This window comes from Hemitrygon akajei, chromosome 2 (assembly GCF_048418815.1).
Source record: "Hemitrygon akajei chromosome 2, sHemAka1.3, whole genome shotgun sequence".
Taxonomy (NCBI): Eukaryota; Metazoa; Chordata; class Chondrichthyes; order Myliobatiformes; family Dasyatidae; genus Hemitrygon; species Hemitrygon akajei.
This window is the reverse complement of record NC_133125.1, coordinates 166,359,575-166,377,101: the sequence shown is the minus strand read 5'-3', so window position 1 is coordinate 166,377,101 and position 17,527 is coordinate 166,359,575. Positions and strand designations below refer to the sequence as shown.

At 47.1% G+C, this 17,527-nt stretch overlaps 1 protein-coding gene across 1 annotated transcript; it reads left to right on the top strand.

Annotated features, from left to right (window-relative positions):
- The first annotated feature begins 2,815 nt into the window (after nucleotides 1–2,815).
- LOC140737909 (sperm acrosome membrane-associated protein 4-like) lies at nucleotides 2,816–17,025 on the top strand. Its single transcript, XM_073064704.1, has 3 exons — nucleotides 2,816–2,889; nucleotides 13,692–13,814; nucleotides 15,806–17,025. The coding sequence occupies exons 1-3, from the start codon at nucleotides 2,841–2,843 to the stop codon at nucleotides 16,015–16,017; spliced, it is 384 nt and encodes a 127-aa protein (XP_072920805.1). The 5' UTR covers nucleotides 2,816–2,840; the 3' UTR covers nucleotides 16,018–17,025.
- The last annotated feature ends 502 nt before the right edge of the window (nucleotides 17,026–17,527 follow it).

Below are 17,527 nucleotides of genomic sequence, written 5' to 3'. Positions count from 1 at the left end.
AAGAGAGAGAGAGAAAAAAATTAAAATTAAAATTGAAAATTAGGGATGGGGTAAGAAGGAGAGGAGGGGCATTAACAGAAGTTAGAGAAATCAATGTTCATACCATCAGGTTGGAGACTACCCAGACGGAATATAAGGCGTTGTTCCTCCAACCTGAGTGTGGCTTCATCTCGACAGTAGAGGAGGCCATGGATAGACATATCGGAATGGGAATTGAACGTGGAATTAAAATGTGTGGCCACTGGGGACAGAGTGTAGGTGTTCAGCGAAACGGTCTGCCAGTCTGCAACGGGTTTCACCAATATATAGAAGGCTGCACCGGGAGCACCGGACACACTATATCACACCAGCCAACTCACAGGTGAAGTGTCAGAAGGACATAATTTTAAGGTGATTGGAGGAAATTACAGGGGGGATGTCAGAGGTAAGTTTTTTTTACAGAGAGAAGGATGGGAGCATGGAACACACTGCCGTTGGTGATTGTAGACCTCCACTACCATTTAAGAAACTCTTAGATACGCACAAGGATGATAGGGAAATGGAAGTCTATGTGGGAGGGAAGAGTTAGTTTGATCTTAAACTAGGTTAAAAGGCCGTCACAAGATGGTGGGACAATGGGCCTATACTGTGCTGTACTGTTCTATGTTCTATAAACTCCTGTATGACTATCTTCTAGTCTCCCTCAGACACACCCCATTTCCCTTATAAATGTCTGGATTTTACAACCCTCCCCCTTACAAAGAGGATAACAGATCCTCACCATATCGGGAACTTTCTCAGTTCCCCTTTTGCACAGAATCATACATCTATATCCCCAGGTCTTTGAAACGTGGACCAATGGGGACAGTCCCATTGCTATCTAGCAACACACAAAATGTGGGGGGGAGGGGATGCTCAGTGGGTCATGCGGCGTCAGTGGAGGGAAATGGGCAGGAACCTTTCAGGTCAAGAGCCTTCATATGGACTGAAATATAGGGGAGAAGCACCCGGAGGTGAGGGGAAGGGGTGGAACAAGGGCTGGCAGGTGATAGGTGGATCCAGGTGAGGAGTAGTGATAGGCAGATGGAGAAGGGGCTGGCAGGTGATAGGTGGATCCAGGTGAGGAGTAGTGATAGGTGGATGGAGAAGGGGCTGGCAGGTGATAGGTGGATCCAGGTGAGGAGTAGTGATAGGTGGATGGAGAAGGGGCTGGCAGGTGATTGGTGGATCCAGGTGAGGAGTAGTGATAGGCGGATGGAGAAGGGGCTGGCAGGTGATTGGTGGAGGTGGCAAGGGGCGGCAGATGATGGAATCTGATAGGAGAAGAAGATGGAGCATGGAATAAAGTGAAGGAGGTGAGGAGGGCATTAGTGAACAGTGAGGGGAAGAAGAACAGTGACTGGAGTGTGTGGATGATAAGCAGGTGGAGTGGAAAAAACAGGGATAGCTGCCACAGATGGTTGTGGAGTCCAAGTCATGGTGGTGGAGGCAGATACAATAAAGGCATTTTTCTTGTAAACATAGAAACTTAGAAAACATACAGTGCAATACAGGCCCTTCGGCCTACAAAGCTGTGCCGAACACGTCCCTACCTTAGAACTACCTAGGCTTTACCCATAGCCCTCTATTTTTCTATGCTCCATGTATCCATCCAGGAGTCTTTTAAAAGACCCTATCGTTTCCACCTCTACCACGCCACCGGCAGCCCATTCCACACACTCACCACTCTGCGTTAAAAAGTTACCCCTGACAGCCCCTCTGTACCTACTTCCATGCACCTTAAAATTATGCCCTCTCATGCTAGCCATTTTAGTCCTGAGGAAAAGCCTCTGATTATCCACACGATTAATGCCTCTCATGATCTTATACACCTCTATCAGGTCACCTCTCATCCTCCTTCGCTCCAAGGAGAAAAGGCCGAGTTCACTCAACCTATTCTCATAAGGCATGTTCTCCAATCTAGGCAACATTCTTGTAAATCTCCTCTGCACCCTTTCTATGGCTTCCACATCCTTCCTGTAGTGACGCAACCAGAACTGAGCACAGTAATCCAAGTGGGGCTGACCAGGGTCCTATATCGCTGTAACATTACCTCTCAGCTCTTAAACTCAATCGCACGATTGATGAAAGCCAATGCACCGTATGTCTTCAGAGTCAACCTGTGTAGCAGCTTTGAGGGTCCTATAGTCCATAGGACCCCAAGATCCCTCTGATCCTCCAGTCTGTCAACAGTCTTATCATTAATACTATATTCTGCCATCATATTTGACCAACCAAAATGAAGCACCTCACACTTATAAATGTTTGTATCTGACGCCGCGTGCCTGTGAACCTGCTGCAAGTAAGTTTTTCATTGCACCTGTGCACACATGTACTTGTAAATCTGACAATAAACTCAGCTTGACTTCTTCCTAAAGCCTGGTGCCTTTGACTTTGACTTTACAACCTGAGGACAGGGAAAGATGGAGAAAGAGAGGGAGAGGAGCAAGCATAAGAGAGAGAGAGAGTTAGTGAGAGGTAGAGATGGAGATAGAGTTAGAGACAGAGAAAATGAGAGTGAGAGAGAGATAGAGAGAGTGAAAGACAGAGAGTTAGTGAGCAATAGGAATAGAGATAGAGAGAGTCATGGGGGAGGATAATAAAGTTAAAATGGATGCATCATCCTGACGGCTAACCCAGAGGGATCATCTGCCCACTCTTGGATGAGTTCCAACCAGATTTTGGCCTAATTGGATTGTCCATGGTCTTTGCTGGTGATATTGGCTATATTGATGTGGGCGGAGTTTACGAGAGAGAACTTTAATCAGTGACATCCTGCTGCAAATTTACTACGAGATCAGAGAGAGAGTATCTTCACCAGGATGAAGTCTATCCAGCTTATCTCCCTCCTCTGCCTCCTTTTACCCATCGGTAAGTAACAGAGACTATGTTGTTGGCAACATCCAGGCCCACCGACTCTCTGTGTTAGCAGCTGTCTCACAATCCAGCAGTACAGGCTCCGGCGCCATCTGTGAGAGGGTGCCATGATTTCCCTGTGCGTTTGCTCTGGTTGCCCGAGTTCTGCGCCCATGTGTGTAGGTTGTGTGGGATTATTGACCACTGGTGTGTAGGTGAGTGTAAAATCTGGAGTAGATTTGATGGGAATGTGGGAGAGAACAGGTTATAGAGACAATTGGAGAAGATTGGGATTGGGCTTTGATCTGGCATAGACTCAATGGGCTGAACGGCCTTATCTGCAATAAGGAAATATGGGAAATGAGACCAATGTGGCATTATTGTAAAATGAGTGCTTGATGGTTGGTACAGACTTGATGGGCCAAAGGGTGGTATGGTGCAGTCCCTCTATTCTTAGAATCATAGTCATAGGGTGATACAGCACAGAATCAGGCCCTTCGGCCCTCTGAATATGTACTGACCATGAAGCATCCTACTCAAACTTCCATTAACTCCCCTTATATTCTGCCACTCACTCACACACTGGGGGTGACTTACAGCAGCCAACTAACCCACTGACCCGCACAGCTTTGGGACGTGGATGGAAATTGGTGGACCCGGGAGTAACCCACGGAGTCACAGGATGAACATGCTAACTCTACCCAGACAGAACCGGAGGCTCAGGTTGAATTTAGGTCACTAGAGCTAATTGCTGCACCACTGTGTGTACGCGTTTGTGTGTGTGTGTGTGTGTGTGTTTCTGTGGGCGGGTGTGTTAAGATAATGTCCAGGCAAGAATAGATTACAAATAATGTGCTATCAACTCAGGCGAGAAAGGTCTTTGAAGAGCATGGCTCCCTTTGCACAGCAGGAGACCCGAGCCATTCGCCATACCAAGATAAAGATGCAAATGAAGGATTCTAGAGAGAATCTTACCACTGGCCAGCTATTTTGCAAATTCCGAAGTATTATTGGCCTTTAATGTGGAGATTCTATTGGCTGTTAATAGCAATATTATTGTGGAGTGATTGGTGATTGATCATGCATGAGATTGGTGACCATACGTGGAGTTTGTTCTGTGTCTGGAGGAGGACACGGAATACGAGTCACTCCAGGGACAGTGGAAGGGGATCCAAACTTTGTGGGGAGCTCGGGTGTAGTTGACCTGCTGTCACTGAAGCCTGCTGGAGTGAGAAGAGAACTTAATGTCAGGAGAGTGACTGACACAATATGTATAGAGAGAGTGGAAACCTGAAAGATGAGTGGAGTGCTGCTGCAGGAAAAAAGGATGGCCATTGGACAGAGGCTGTGGACTCTTCACTCAGGGATAGAGTTGCAGGGTCATAGAGCACAGAAATGCCATGACCTTTGCATGTTGACCAAGGTATCCATTTGCCTGTGGTTGGCCCCTAATCCCTTTAAGCTAGTGGATCCCAAAGTGGGCTATATCATCCCCCTCACCTAGGGACAGTGGGAGTTTCTAAGGGGGCAATAAAGGAAGCAATGGGGAGGCACTCGGTAGCAAAGGGAGGCTGCTGAGCGATTACAGGCTTAATTTAAGAGACTATTTATTTACCACTTATTTGATCCTCAGTGCCTCATCTCTTGCTAACCCAATGTTCTATTAGAATTTGCCTGAAACACATTATAGTTGTTGAAAAGCAATGTGACACTTGCCATATCGTGGGAAATTTGGACAGAGGAAGTCGTATTATTTCCGGGCCCATTACTGCTGTTCACTACTGCAGTAAGCTCATACAATTCCCATACTCTAATCAAGCAGTGATACAATTCCTATGAACTAGGGAATGGCGTTCAGTCATGCAAGGTTCAAAATTTGCCCTTTTGAGTGGTCTTGACCATATTTCTCTAGCCTACAGCCCAACTGAAATATCACTGCCCCATTTTATGTACCTTCAGGCAGAGAATCAGGTTTTGCCTGAGCGGTGGTGATGTTATAACTTTCCCCTTTATTGATCGCAGTGCTTGAGAGTGGACTTAAATGACAGGCATTTGAGGATGGTTGTCAATCCATAATGAAATTGGCAGAAGCAGACCAATGAAAAAGGAGTCTAGAGAGTATAGTGTGGAACATCTGAGAGATGGATTTATACCAGAACCAAGCACCTAACAGGGGCCAATATGTCTGTTGTTTGAGAATTTTTTTTTCAAATGAGGCAATGAAACCATCCAGGTTCCTTGAACATTTGAAGAGAACACGTTCTGATAAAGCAAACAAGAACTTGGCTTATTCTCAGTCATTTCATGAAAACTTTCAGAGACTAAAATCCATTCAAAACATGTTCACCCACACTTCACAACAGAACAGTGGTAGCTAACATGCTTTGTACCACATTTCATTGCTCATTGCTAAATCTGGAAAGCCCGATACAACCGGAGAAGAACTGATTCTGTCAGCAGTAATGGAGGTTCTGAGAATGGTTTTGCATAAGCCGCTAGACCAAATAATTAACATAATTCCACTCAGTTCAAAGTCGAATATATGAAATGTTGGAGCATGTGGAAGGCACATTGTGGAACACACATACGACAACAGAATATGCTCGACATTTGGAAGAGTCAACCTGCCAGGTGATGAATTTCCACTTCTTGGTTATGTTTGCTTCATAAAAGATGAAAGCATGGTTCAGGAGTTGTTATTTGAAAGAGGACTAGACACAGATACAAAGGAGGAATCAATATTATAAGTTGTTGAGCAATTTTTCAAAGAGAAGGACATTCCGTTCACCAACATTCTTGCTTGTACAACAGATAGAAGACACCACTGTGGGTTTATTACTTTCTTCAAAAAAGCTGTAGCTAACTGCTTTACCATTTGCTGTGCAGTTCACAGGCAACATCATGTGGCAAAAACCCAAAGTGATTGGCTGCACAAATGGTTAAATACAGCAGTATATGAAATCAACTCCCATGCTCTCCATTCTTGACTATTTTTGAGAGCTTTGAGAATGAGTCCGAATCAGAATCACTGGTATATGTTGTGAAATTTGTTAACTTATTTTAATTTAAAATAAGTAGTGCAAAAAAACAGAAATAAATTTTAAAAATATATACTGAAGTAGTATTTATGGGTTCAGTGTCCATGCAGAAATCAGATGACAGAGGGGAAGAAGCTGTTCCTGAATCACTGAGTGTGTGCCCACACAGAAGTTAGGAAGCCTCCTGAGAAGCTTTTTGAAACTGTGATAAAATTCTTTGAAGATTTGAATGCTTTATTCAATAATCAACTCAAGAATATTAGGCATGACACTGATTATTTGCCAGAACTATTTGCAAATTTAATGAAATCAGTCTTCAATTGCAACGGAATGATGTGAATCTTCTCTACATTTCTGTCCAAGTTAACCCTAAGTTCAACAGTGGCCGTGCGACCTTTTACAATTTCTGAGTCTCTCTAAGTTGGAAGAGAAAGAAAGAATATCACCTGATGACCTTCACATATACTATGCCCACCTGCGTGAATTACATAAAAACGTCAGAAAGACTTCAGGATCTTCTCTCAATCCGAATTCCAGATTTGGTTATAAATCTATTCCTGAACACTTGTAATGAAGGTTGAACAGGAAGAATGGAGGAAGAACTGATCTCGCTACAAATTGACTTTGAGCTGAAGCCGACGTTTAAAAAATCATATTAAGATTTTTGGTTGCAGAAAAAAACCTCTGAACACTATACTGCACCATGGAAAAAGGTCAAGATGTTCTTTATCGCATTTCCAAAATCATATTTAGTGGAGCAGTTTTGTGCAGTCACCCAGCTTCTTTCAAAGCAATGAAACCGACTGCAAATTACTGAATGTGGGGATCGGAGGCTCCTGAGTGACATTCAGCCTGATGTTGAGAAGCTGATATCACCACACCAAGCCCACCCATCTCACTCAAAGGTGAAAAAGCAATGAAGTGGTGAATAGTTGGGCTACTAATGTACACTCTAAAATTGTTTATTACTTTTTTTTACAAATAAATTATTTTTTGTAGCTTTAAATAGATTTGAAAAAAATTGCAATTCCTTGTTACAATTTTGAATTTGAATTTCCTGTTTTCTTTCACAATACATCGTAAATAAAAATTCTTTGTAGTTTTTATATAACGACTGGAAAAGTAGAGGGGAGTGCTGGGGAGTTGATCTGGGGGCCAAGGGGACAGTAACCCAAAAGGGCTTGGGAACCACCGCTCTAAATCATTCCTATCTACGTAGGTATCAAAATGTCTTTTAAATATTGAAACGTTCCTGCCTCAAGTACTTCCTCAGGCAACTCATTCCACATATTCACCTGCCTCTCGCGTCCCTTTCTCCTTTCACTTTAAACTTTAAACCTATGTCCACTTGCTTTTCTGGTTCCCTTTCCATGGGAAACAGTCTGCGTATTCACCATACAAGTGCCCACATGATTTTACCCCTCAGTCTGCAGGAATTCAGTCCTATCCTGTCCAACCTCTCCAAGTCCTGGCAACATGGTTGTAAACATTCTTTGCATCCTTTCCATTTTGTTAAAACACCTTTCATTTACCGTAGTTGTAAACCTTATAAGGGTGTTGTAAGCCTTGAGAAGTCTTTGCCCCAGAGAGGAGTGGTTGAATCCTGTTGAGGAAGGGATTAAACAGGAAGAGAAATCGGGGGCATGGTCACTGGGGCTATGTGTCACATTGACATTAGAGTAGGTTAAAAGGTCAGCACAACCTAGTTGGCTGAAGGGTCTGCACTGTGCTGTACTGTTCCTATGTCTATGTTCTAGCTGGCAGAGTGGGCAGGGCAGAGGAGCAGGGATTACCATACCCTGGTAGCAGCTAACTCCATGGGAAAAGGGTGGAGAGTAGAGAATACAGCCATTGAGCCACAGAACACTACAGCACAGGGAAAGCCCATTCAGCCCATCTAGTCTATGCCGAACCATTAACCTGCCTAGTCTCATCGATCATGAAGATGCACTTTGTTAATCTTCTTCCGATATTTTGGTACTTTTGTTACAAGGTTCCATGAGAAGATAAAGAGTGTTTGACTGGAGGGGCGACCACAAGAGGGGAGACCTCACTGTGAACCTCTCAGATGTTGGATGTTGGCAGAAAGGAGGGCAGGGAGTAGGTTTCGTATTTATTTATTTATCACATGTACATTGAGACATACAGTGAAAGGAGTCGTTTGCATTAACAATCAGCATACCCAAGGATGTGCTGGGGGCAGCCTGCACTGTCACCACACATTCCAGTGCCAGCACGGCCATGCTCAGCAGAACAACTTAAGCAGCGACAACAACAAAACAAGTGCCATTTCTCCCTTCTCCCCACCCACCCACCCACAGACAGGCCTTCAGCCTCAGAGACTCCAGCCTCCAGTCCCTGGCCCATCTAATTGACTGGCAGGTTCAAGGGGCTGAATGGTCTCCTCCTATTTTCCCCGCAGATGTCTGGAGAGGGACCTCAGACAGGAGGCAGTCTCAGAGGGACAGCGTGCTGGCCAGGCAACAAATGGGAAACCCACTGAGAGACAAAGTCACACCAGCCGAGCAGCAGGCATCCAGAGTGAAGAAGCAAAGAATGCAGACAGCAGACAGGCTAGTTAGACTGCAGACATTTACTGCCAGACGGCAACCAAAAACAAGAGAAACTCTGCAGGTGCTGGAAATCCGAGCAACACACACAAAATGCTGGAGGAACTCAGCAGGCCAGGCAGCAGCTATAGGGAAAAAAGTACAGTCGACATTTCGGGCCCAACCCCTTCGGCAGGATTGGAGAAAAAAGCTGAGCAGTAAATTTAAAAGGTGAAGGGAGGGGAGAGAGAAAGACAAGATGATAGGTGAGACCTGGAGGGGGAAGGATGAAGTAAAGAGCTGGGAAGTTGATAGACGAAAGAGACAGAAGGCCATGGAAGAAAGAAAAGGGGGGAAGGAGCACCAAAGAGAGGCAATGGGCAGGCAAGGAAAATGGGAATGGTAAGCGGAATTAAAATGGGGGGAGTTACTGGGAAATCCCACTTCTACTGGCAGATGGAGTGTAGATGCTTGGCAAAGTGATCTCCCAATCTACGTTGGGTCTCACCAATATACAGGAGGTCACACCAGCAGCACCAAACACAGTATATGACCCCAAAAGACTCACAAATGAAGTGTCGCCTCACCTGGAAGGACTGTTTGGGGCCCTGAATGGTGGTGAGGGTGGAGGTGTTGGGTCAGGTGAAGCACTTGTTTCACTTGCAAAGATAAGTGCCAGGAGGGAGATCGGTGGGGAGAGACGAATGGACAAGGGAGTCGTGTAGGGAGTGATCCCTGCGGAAAGCAGAAAGTGGGGGGGGGGAGGGAGAGATGTGGAAGTTGGAGGCAAAATGGATGATGTCAACAAGTTCAGCATGGGTGCAGGAAATAGTACCAATGCAGTTGTCAATATAGCGTAGGAAAATTGCGGGACAATCACTAATGTAGGCTTGGAACATAGACTGTTCCACATAGCTGACAAACAGGCAGGCATAGCTGGGTACCGTGCCAGTGCCCATGGCTACCCCTTTTGTTTGAAGGAAGTGGGATGAGCCAAATGAGAAATTATCTAGAATGAGAACATCTTGCTAGTCGCAGGAGAATAGTAGTGGAGGGGAACTGCTTTAGGTCTGGTGTCCAGAAAAAAACAGAGAACTTTGAGGCCTTCCTGGTAGGTGATGGAGGTGTATCGGGACTGGACATCCATGGTGAAAATAAGATCATGGGGGCCAAGGAACTTGGAAATCCTTGGAAAGATAGCAAATCAAACCTTGGACGTAACCAGCAGACAGCAGGCCAGTGAGCAATGTGGCATATATAGTTCAATGGGATGGGGAAGTAGGAACACAGTAATCTTTGTATAGTACTGTGGAAATGCCGTCTTCTCATTACTACCATCAGGTAGGAGGTATAGGAGCCTGAAGACATGCACTGAGTGTTTTAGGAACTGTTTCCCGTTTAATGTCTGGGAGAGCTTGGCTTGCAGTGGGACAATTGTCATTGCAACACCTCCATTCTGGGTACAGCTCCCCGTAACATCAAGGTCATTTTCAAGATGTGATGTCTCAGATAAGTGGCATTCACCTTCCAGAATATGCCCAGTTTTCAATGCTGCCATCAGGCAGGACAGAGAGAAATCTGAAGGCCCGCATCTTAGTATTAAACAACAACTTCTCCCCCACTGCTATCAGTTTCCAGAGGTGACCCTGAGGCACCCCTACACTACCTTGGAATATATTTCTTTTATCATTCTTTCTTGCATTAAGATTAATGCCAAGTTCAAAGTAAATTTATTATCAAAGTACATATGTGTCACCATATACAAACCTGAGATATGTTTTCCTGTGGGCGTACTCAGCAAATCTATAGAATAAATTGATTCCAGAGATGAGGGGGTTAGACTATGAGGAGAGATTGAGTCACCTGGGACTGTACTCACTGGAATTCAGAAGAATGAGGAGATCTTAGAGAAACATACAAAATTATGAAAGGGACAGATAAGATAGAGGCAAGAAAGTTGTTTACACTGGTAGGTGAGACGAGAACTAGGTGATATAGGCTCACGATTCAGGGGAGTAGATTTAGGATGGAGATGAGGAGGATCTCCTTTCCCCAGAGAGTGGTGAATCTGAGGAATTCTCTGTCCAATGAAGCAGTGGTTGGATAGATTTTTGCATAGTAGGGGAATTAAGGGTTATTGGGAAAAGGCAGGTAGGTGGAGATGAGACCATGGCCAGATCAGCCATGATCTTATTGAATGGCGGAGCAGGCTCAACGGGCCACATGGCCTACTCCTGTTCCTATTTATTATGTTCTTATTTATAATAACTATAATGGAATCAATGAAAGATCACCCAACTAAGGCATTCAACCAGAGTGCTGAAGACAACATGACAAGATGAGTATGTTGTTTATTTGGACGTGTATAACTTAAGCTAATTTAAAAACAGTTTTCATGACATTTATACACTGGGTATGTACACCCATGACAATAAATTTGAAAGGTTACAGAAAGGGGCAAGTTCACAGGGCGAGGGGGGGGGGGGCTCACAATGAGTCAGAAGAATAAATAAAGCTTAGAATGAGAGGCAGAATCAGCTGCCAGTGCAAGTGGTGCATGCCAGCTTGATTGAGAAGTTTAGATAGGAGGGGTATCGAGGGCTATGGTCTGGGTGGAGGTCGATGGGCCTTGGCAGTTTAAGTAGTTTGGCACAGACTAGATGGACTGAATGGCCTGCTTCTGTGCTGTACTTTTCTATGACTCTATAGAAAATAAATTGGAATGGCGTGGTAGTGCAGTAAGTAGCATAATGCTTTCCAGCGCCAGCGATTAGAAGATAGGGGTTCAATTCCTTCTAAGGAGCTTGTACCGTCATCCAGTGACTGTTTGGGCTTCCTCTGGGTGCTCCAGTTTCCTCCCATGTTCCAAAGTTGTATGGGTTAGTGTTAGTAAATTGTGGACATGCTATGGTGGTGCCAGAAGTGGGCGACTCCCAACACATATTTGGACTGTGTTGGCTGTTGACACAAATAACACATTTCACTGTATGTTTCAATGTACGTGTGACAAATAAAGCCAAACTTAATGTTATCTTACAGTGGGGTACGTCACCAAAGATTCTAGCAAATTCCTTCAGATGTATGGTGGAGAGCATCTCCATCTGGGATGAAGACTCCAATACGCAGGATTGAAAGAGGCACAACAGGGTTGTAGACTCAACCAGTTTTATCATGGGGGCATGCTTCACCACCACCCAAGATATCTTCAAAAGGTGGTGTATCAGGAAGGCAACATCCATCACAGAGGACCCACAACATCCAGGACATTCTTTCTTCTCATTACAGGAGCTTGTAGACACACACTCAGCGCTTCAGGAAAAGGAACTTCCTCTCTGTCTGAATGGAACACGAACCCACGAACACCAACTCATTACTTTTTGCACTTTCTTTTAATAACATTTATGTCTAGCACTGTTCTGACACAATGCAACAAATTTCACGACCTATGTCAGATACAATAAAGCCAATTTGGAAAACAGGTGAATGCTTGAAAGGGAAGTTCCTGACTCTCCAGAAAGGAGCACATTAGACCCCGACACCTAGCCGAGAGCAAATTTTGTCTAATACCCCAAACCTTTCCCTGTAGGGACATTCATTATACAGGAGCTATTAAATTAGGTTCACAGAGTCATCACCTGTATCTAATAAGGTAAAGATAAATATTAAAGCCTAGTTTTATTAGTTACATGTATTTCAAACATTGCAAATGTCTCTCCACTCTTTAAAAAGGAAATAGTAGGCCAATTAGTTTGACGTCAGTGGTCAGCAAGATGTTGCAGTCCATTATTTCAGATGATATTTAGGGGTACTTAAAGGCATATGATATAAAAGACCAAAGTCAGCATGGTTTCCAGAAGGGAAAATCTTGCCTGACAAATCTGTTTTATTTAAGGCAAAAGCAGGCAGGATAGACAAAGGAGAGTCAGTGGATGTTGTTTACTTAGATTTTCTGAAGGCTTTTGACAAGGTGTTACACACGAGGCTGCTTAACAAGATAAAGAGCCCATGGTGTTAAAGGAAAATTACTCACATGGATAAAAGATTGGTTGCAGGCAGGAGGCAAAGAGTGGGAATAAAGGGGACCTTTTCTGGTTGGCTGCCGGTAAATAGAGTTGTTCAGCAGGGGTCTGTATTGGGTCCGATTCCTTTTATGCTGTACGTCAATGATTTGGATGACAGGGTTGATGGCTTTGTGGCCAAGTTTGTGGATAATATGAAGAGAGGTGGAGGGGCAGGGAGTCTGCAGAAGGACTTTGACAGATTAAGAGAATGGCAGATGTAGACGGTGTCAGGATGCAGATGATCATGCACTTTGGTAGAAGGAATAAAGGAGTAGACTGTTTTTTAAATGGGGAGAAAATCCAAAAATCAGTGGTTCAAAAGGACCTGAGATCCTTGCAGGTAAGGAAGGCAAATGCAAGTTTAGCATTCATGTCAAAGGACAATTGCAATGCTGAGACTCTATAAGGCATTGGACGCATCACACTCAGAGTATTGTGAGCAGTTTTGGGTCCCTTATCAGAAAAGCTGTGCTGGCATTGGAGAGGGTCCAGGGGAGGTTCACGAGAATGATTTCAGGCATTAAAAGGTTAACACTGAGGATCATTTGATGACTCTGGGCCTGTACTATCTGGAGTTCAGAAGAATGGAGGGGGTGGGGTTGGAAGCTCTAGGACGGGAGGGTACAGCCTCAGAATAGAGGGATGTCCATTTAGATGAGGAGGGATTTCTTTCGCCAGAGGGTGCTGAATCCGTGGAATTCATTGCTACAGACTGCTGCAGAGGGGGCAAGCCATTGAATATATTTAAAGCGGAGACTGATAGGTTCTTGATAAGACGAGGCAACAAAGGTTATGGGGAGAAGGCAGGAGAATGGAGTTGAGAAGGGTAATAAATCAACCAGCCTCAAAGCAGACTCGATGGGCTGAATGGTCTATTCCGTTCCTATGTCTTATACAGTGAAATGGGTCAATGGCCAACACAGTGTGAGGATGTGCAGGGAGCTGCCCGGAAATGTCACCAACATAGCATGCCTTCTGCATACTGACTCCGACCTGTACGTCTTTGGAATGTGGGAGGAAACTGGAGCACCCGGAGGAAACCCACACAGGGAGAATGTAGAGGCTCTGCAGTGGGAATGGAACTCTGACCACTAGCAGTGTGAAGAGTTTCACAAGCTGATTGAGGATTCTTGTAATTTACAGAGCGGTTTCTTTGCTTTTCCCACCAGGTGAAACACTGAAGTGCTACACCTGCATCTTTCCAGCTCTGACACCGAGTGACTGCCTGAAGTTCCCAAGGATGTGTATGCCCACGGAGACTTGCTTCACCAGCAAAGCTGTTGGAACGAAGGGTAAAAAAGCATTGAGAGTAGTGAGGGGGACAGAGCGGAAAGGACAATATCTCCTATCCAACCCCACAGGAAGGGAGGACGGTGTTTGAACAACTTTCCTCTGGGCCACACACCGTCCTCTATCCCCCTCTGGACCAGATGGGACTGTGGGTCACACACTGTCCCCTCTCTCCTCTGGGACTGGGTGGGGGTGGGGCTATGGGTCACATACTACCCCTCTCTCCTCTGGGACTGGGTGGGGGTGGGGCTATGGGTCACATACTACCCCTCTCTCCTCTGGGACTGGGTGGGGCTGTGGGTCATATACTACCCCTCTCTCCTCTGGGACTGGGTGGGGGTGGGGCTATGGGTCATATACTACCCCTCTCTCCTCTGGGACTGGGTGGGGCTGTGGGTCATATACTACCCCTCTCTCCTCTGGGACTGGGTGGGGCTGTGGGTCATATACTACCCCTCTCTCCTCTGGGACTGGGTGGGGGTGGGGCTATGGGTCACATACTACCCCTCTCTCCTCTGGGACTGGGTGGGGGTGGGGCTATGGGTCACATACTACCCCTCTCTCCTCTGGGACTGGGTGGGGCTGTGGGTCATATACTACCCCTCTCTCCTCTGGGACTGGGTGGGGGTGGGGCTATGGGTCACATACTACCCCTCTCTCCTCTGGGACTGGGTGGGGCTGTGGGTCATATACTACCCCTCTCTCCTCTGGGACTGGGTGGGGCTGTGGGTCATATACTACCCCTCTCTCCTCTGGGACTGGGTGGGGCTGTGGGTCATATACTACCCCTCTCTCCTCTGGGACTGGGTGGGGGTGGGGCTATGGGTCACATACTACCCCTCTCTCCTCTGGGACTGGGTGGGGGTGGGGCTGTGGGTCATATACTACCCCTCTCTCCTCTGGGACTGGGTGGGGGTGGGGCTATGGGTCACATACTACCCCTCTCTCCTCTGGGACTGGGTGGGGCTGTGGGTCATATACTACCCCTCTCTCCTCTGGGACTGGGTGGGGGTGGGGCTATGGGTCACATACTACCCCTCTCTCCTCTGGGACTGGGTGGGGGTGGGGCTATGGGTCACATACTACCCCTCTCTCCTCTGGGACTGGGTGGGGCTGTGGGTCATATACTACCCCTCTCTCCTCTGGGACTGGGTGGGGGTGGGGCTATGGGTCACATACTACCCCTCTCTCCTCTGGGACTGGGTGGGGCTGTGGGTCATATACTACCCCTCTCTCCTCTGGGACTGGGTGGGGGTGGGGCTATGGGTCACATACTACCCCTCTCTCCTCTGGGACTGGGTGGGGCTGTGGGTCATATACTACCCCTCTCTCCTCTGGGACTGGGTGGGGGTGGGGCTATGGGTCACATACTACCCCTCTCTCCTCTGGGACTGGGTGGGGGTGGGGCTATGGGTCACATACTACCCCTCTCTCCTCTGGGACTGGGTGGGGCTGTGGGTCATATACTACCCCTCTCTCCTCTGGGACTGGGTGGGGGTGGGGCTATGGGTCACATACTACCCCTCTCTCCTCTGGGACTGGGTGGGGGTGGAGCTATGGGTCACATACTACCCCTCTCTCCTCTGGGACTGGGTGGGGCTGTGGGTCATATACTACCCCTCTCTCCTCTGGGACTGGGTGGGGCTGTGGGTCATATACTACCCCTCTCTCCTCTGGGACTGGGTGGGTGGGGCTGTGGGTCATATATTGCCCTTTTCTCCCCAGGGACTGTGTGGGGGTTGGGACTGTGGGTCACACACTGTCCCCTCTCTGCTCTGGGACTGGTGGGGGGTGGGGTTATGGGTCACACACTGTCCCCTCTCTCCTCTGGGACTGGGTGGGGGGTGAGGCTGTTGGTCAGACACTGTCCTCTCCCCCCCACCCCCCCAGGGCTGACGGGGTTAGTGGGAAGGGGCCTGTGTTAGACTATACTGTGCACACCGTCGCTGTTGCTGAGTGACCCAAACCCTGTGCTGCTTCCCCCGTTCCACAGGACAGCAGAAGCTGGTGCTGTACGAGAAGGGCTGCGTGTCCACGTCTCTGTGCGGCGTCTGCGGGACCAAGACGGCCATGGGCATCGTGTTCTCCTACAACAACACCTGCTGCGACACCGACCTGTGCAACGCGGGGGTGGGAGCCAGAGCTCCCCCGTACCTGGGCCTCGGGGGCCTGTTGTTCAGCATTCTGGGTCCTGCCCTCCTGTGAGACGCAGGTTGACGAGGCTTGAGCTGACCCCTGGGTACTTGAAAACCATTGACCAACTCAGAGTCAATCAACAATGAGACAGACCCTGCAGACTAACAAGTGCATGCTGACCAAGATTCCCCTCTAAGCCAGTCCCATTCACCACCGTTTGCCCCACATCCTCCTAAACCAGGGGTTCCCAGTCTTTTTAATGTATGGGCCCCTACCATTAACCGAGGGGCCTGTGGACCCCAGGTTAGGAACCCCTGCTCTAAACATTCCCATCCATGTACCTGTCCAATTATTCTTCAAAGGTTGTTATTGTACCTGCCTCTGGCAGCTTGTCACATATATGGACCACCCTCTGGGTGGAAAAAATTATCCCTCAGGTTCCTATTAAATCCCTCTCCCATCTCACCTTAAACCTGTGGCCTGCAGTTCTTGATTCCCCTACCCTAGGAAAAAGACAGTGCATTCACCCTATCTATGCCCCTTGTGATCCTCTATAAGGTCACCACTCTATCGCCTGTGTTCCAAGGAATAGAGTCCCAGCCTATCAACCCTCTCCGTCAGTCTCTCAAGTCCTGGTCTATCCTTATAAGTCTTTTCTTTATTGTTAAACATCTTTGCTAGAGCTGGGTGGTCCAGACTGAATGTGGTACCTGAGTGTGGCCATCACAGGTCATTTGGCACATTAATCTGCTCTGCCATTCAATCATGGCTGACTTTTCTTCACATCCTTTGATGTGGGCACCTTTAAGGCAGCTATTGCTCTCCAAGTGTGTGGAACGTCGGCTTTACTGCTCAGAGAGTGTTGCAGGAATATTACTTGGTTGGATTTGAGTGGGGTCTTTCCCCTGGCAGTGCTCCAGACTGCACTAAGTTCCCCGCTCGCTGTGAAGGGGGGGACATCGCTTTTTCCCTTTATCAGGGCGAGAAAGAGCCTGTGGCATGCTGAATTGTCGGGTGAACAATTAGTTTTTGTCGTACTGCAGATCATGGTCTTTCTTGGCGGCTTGGTGGGTAGAAGGTGCTGTTCCTTTTTGTGGAAGTGGGTGGGGGTGGGGGAGGGTCGCTGCTTTGCTGCTGCTAGTGCATGGGGGGAGGGGGGCTTTAGGGTTCTAATGTTTAGCTTGTTTTCGTGGATATCTGTATATTTCAGGATGTACTGTATATTGCAGACATTTCTTTGACATTAAATGGAACTATTGAAACTATTGTTTGACATGACAAATCCAAGATTCCCAGGCAAGGGTCAATGGGGCAGAAAGGAAACACCCTTGACTTTGCTTCCCTACCCCTCGCCCCACCTCAGGCCCCTTTCTGGCAAGGAACGCTCTCTGAGGGTTGAGACAGATTCCCTCCCTGTTACACCCTCTGTTTTCCTGACCAAGCTACACATCAGCAGATATGACAATGGCATTAAGGGGCATTTAAACAGGCACATGAGCAGGCAGGGAAGGGAGGAATATAGATCATGAAAAAGCCAGTCTTAACTGGCATCATGTTTGAAACAGACTCGTAGGCCAAA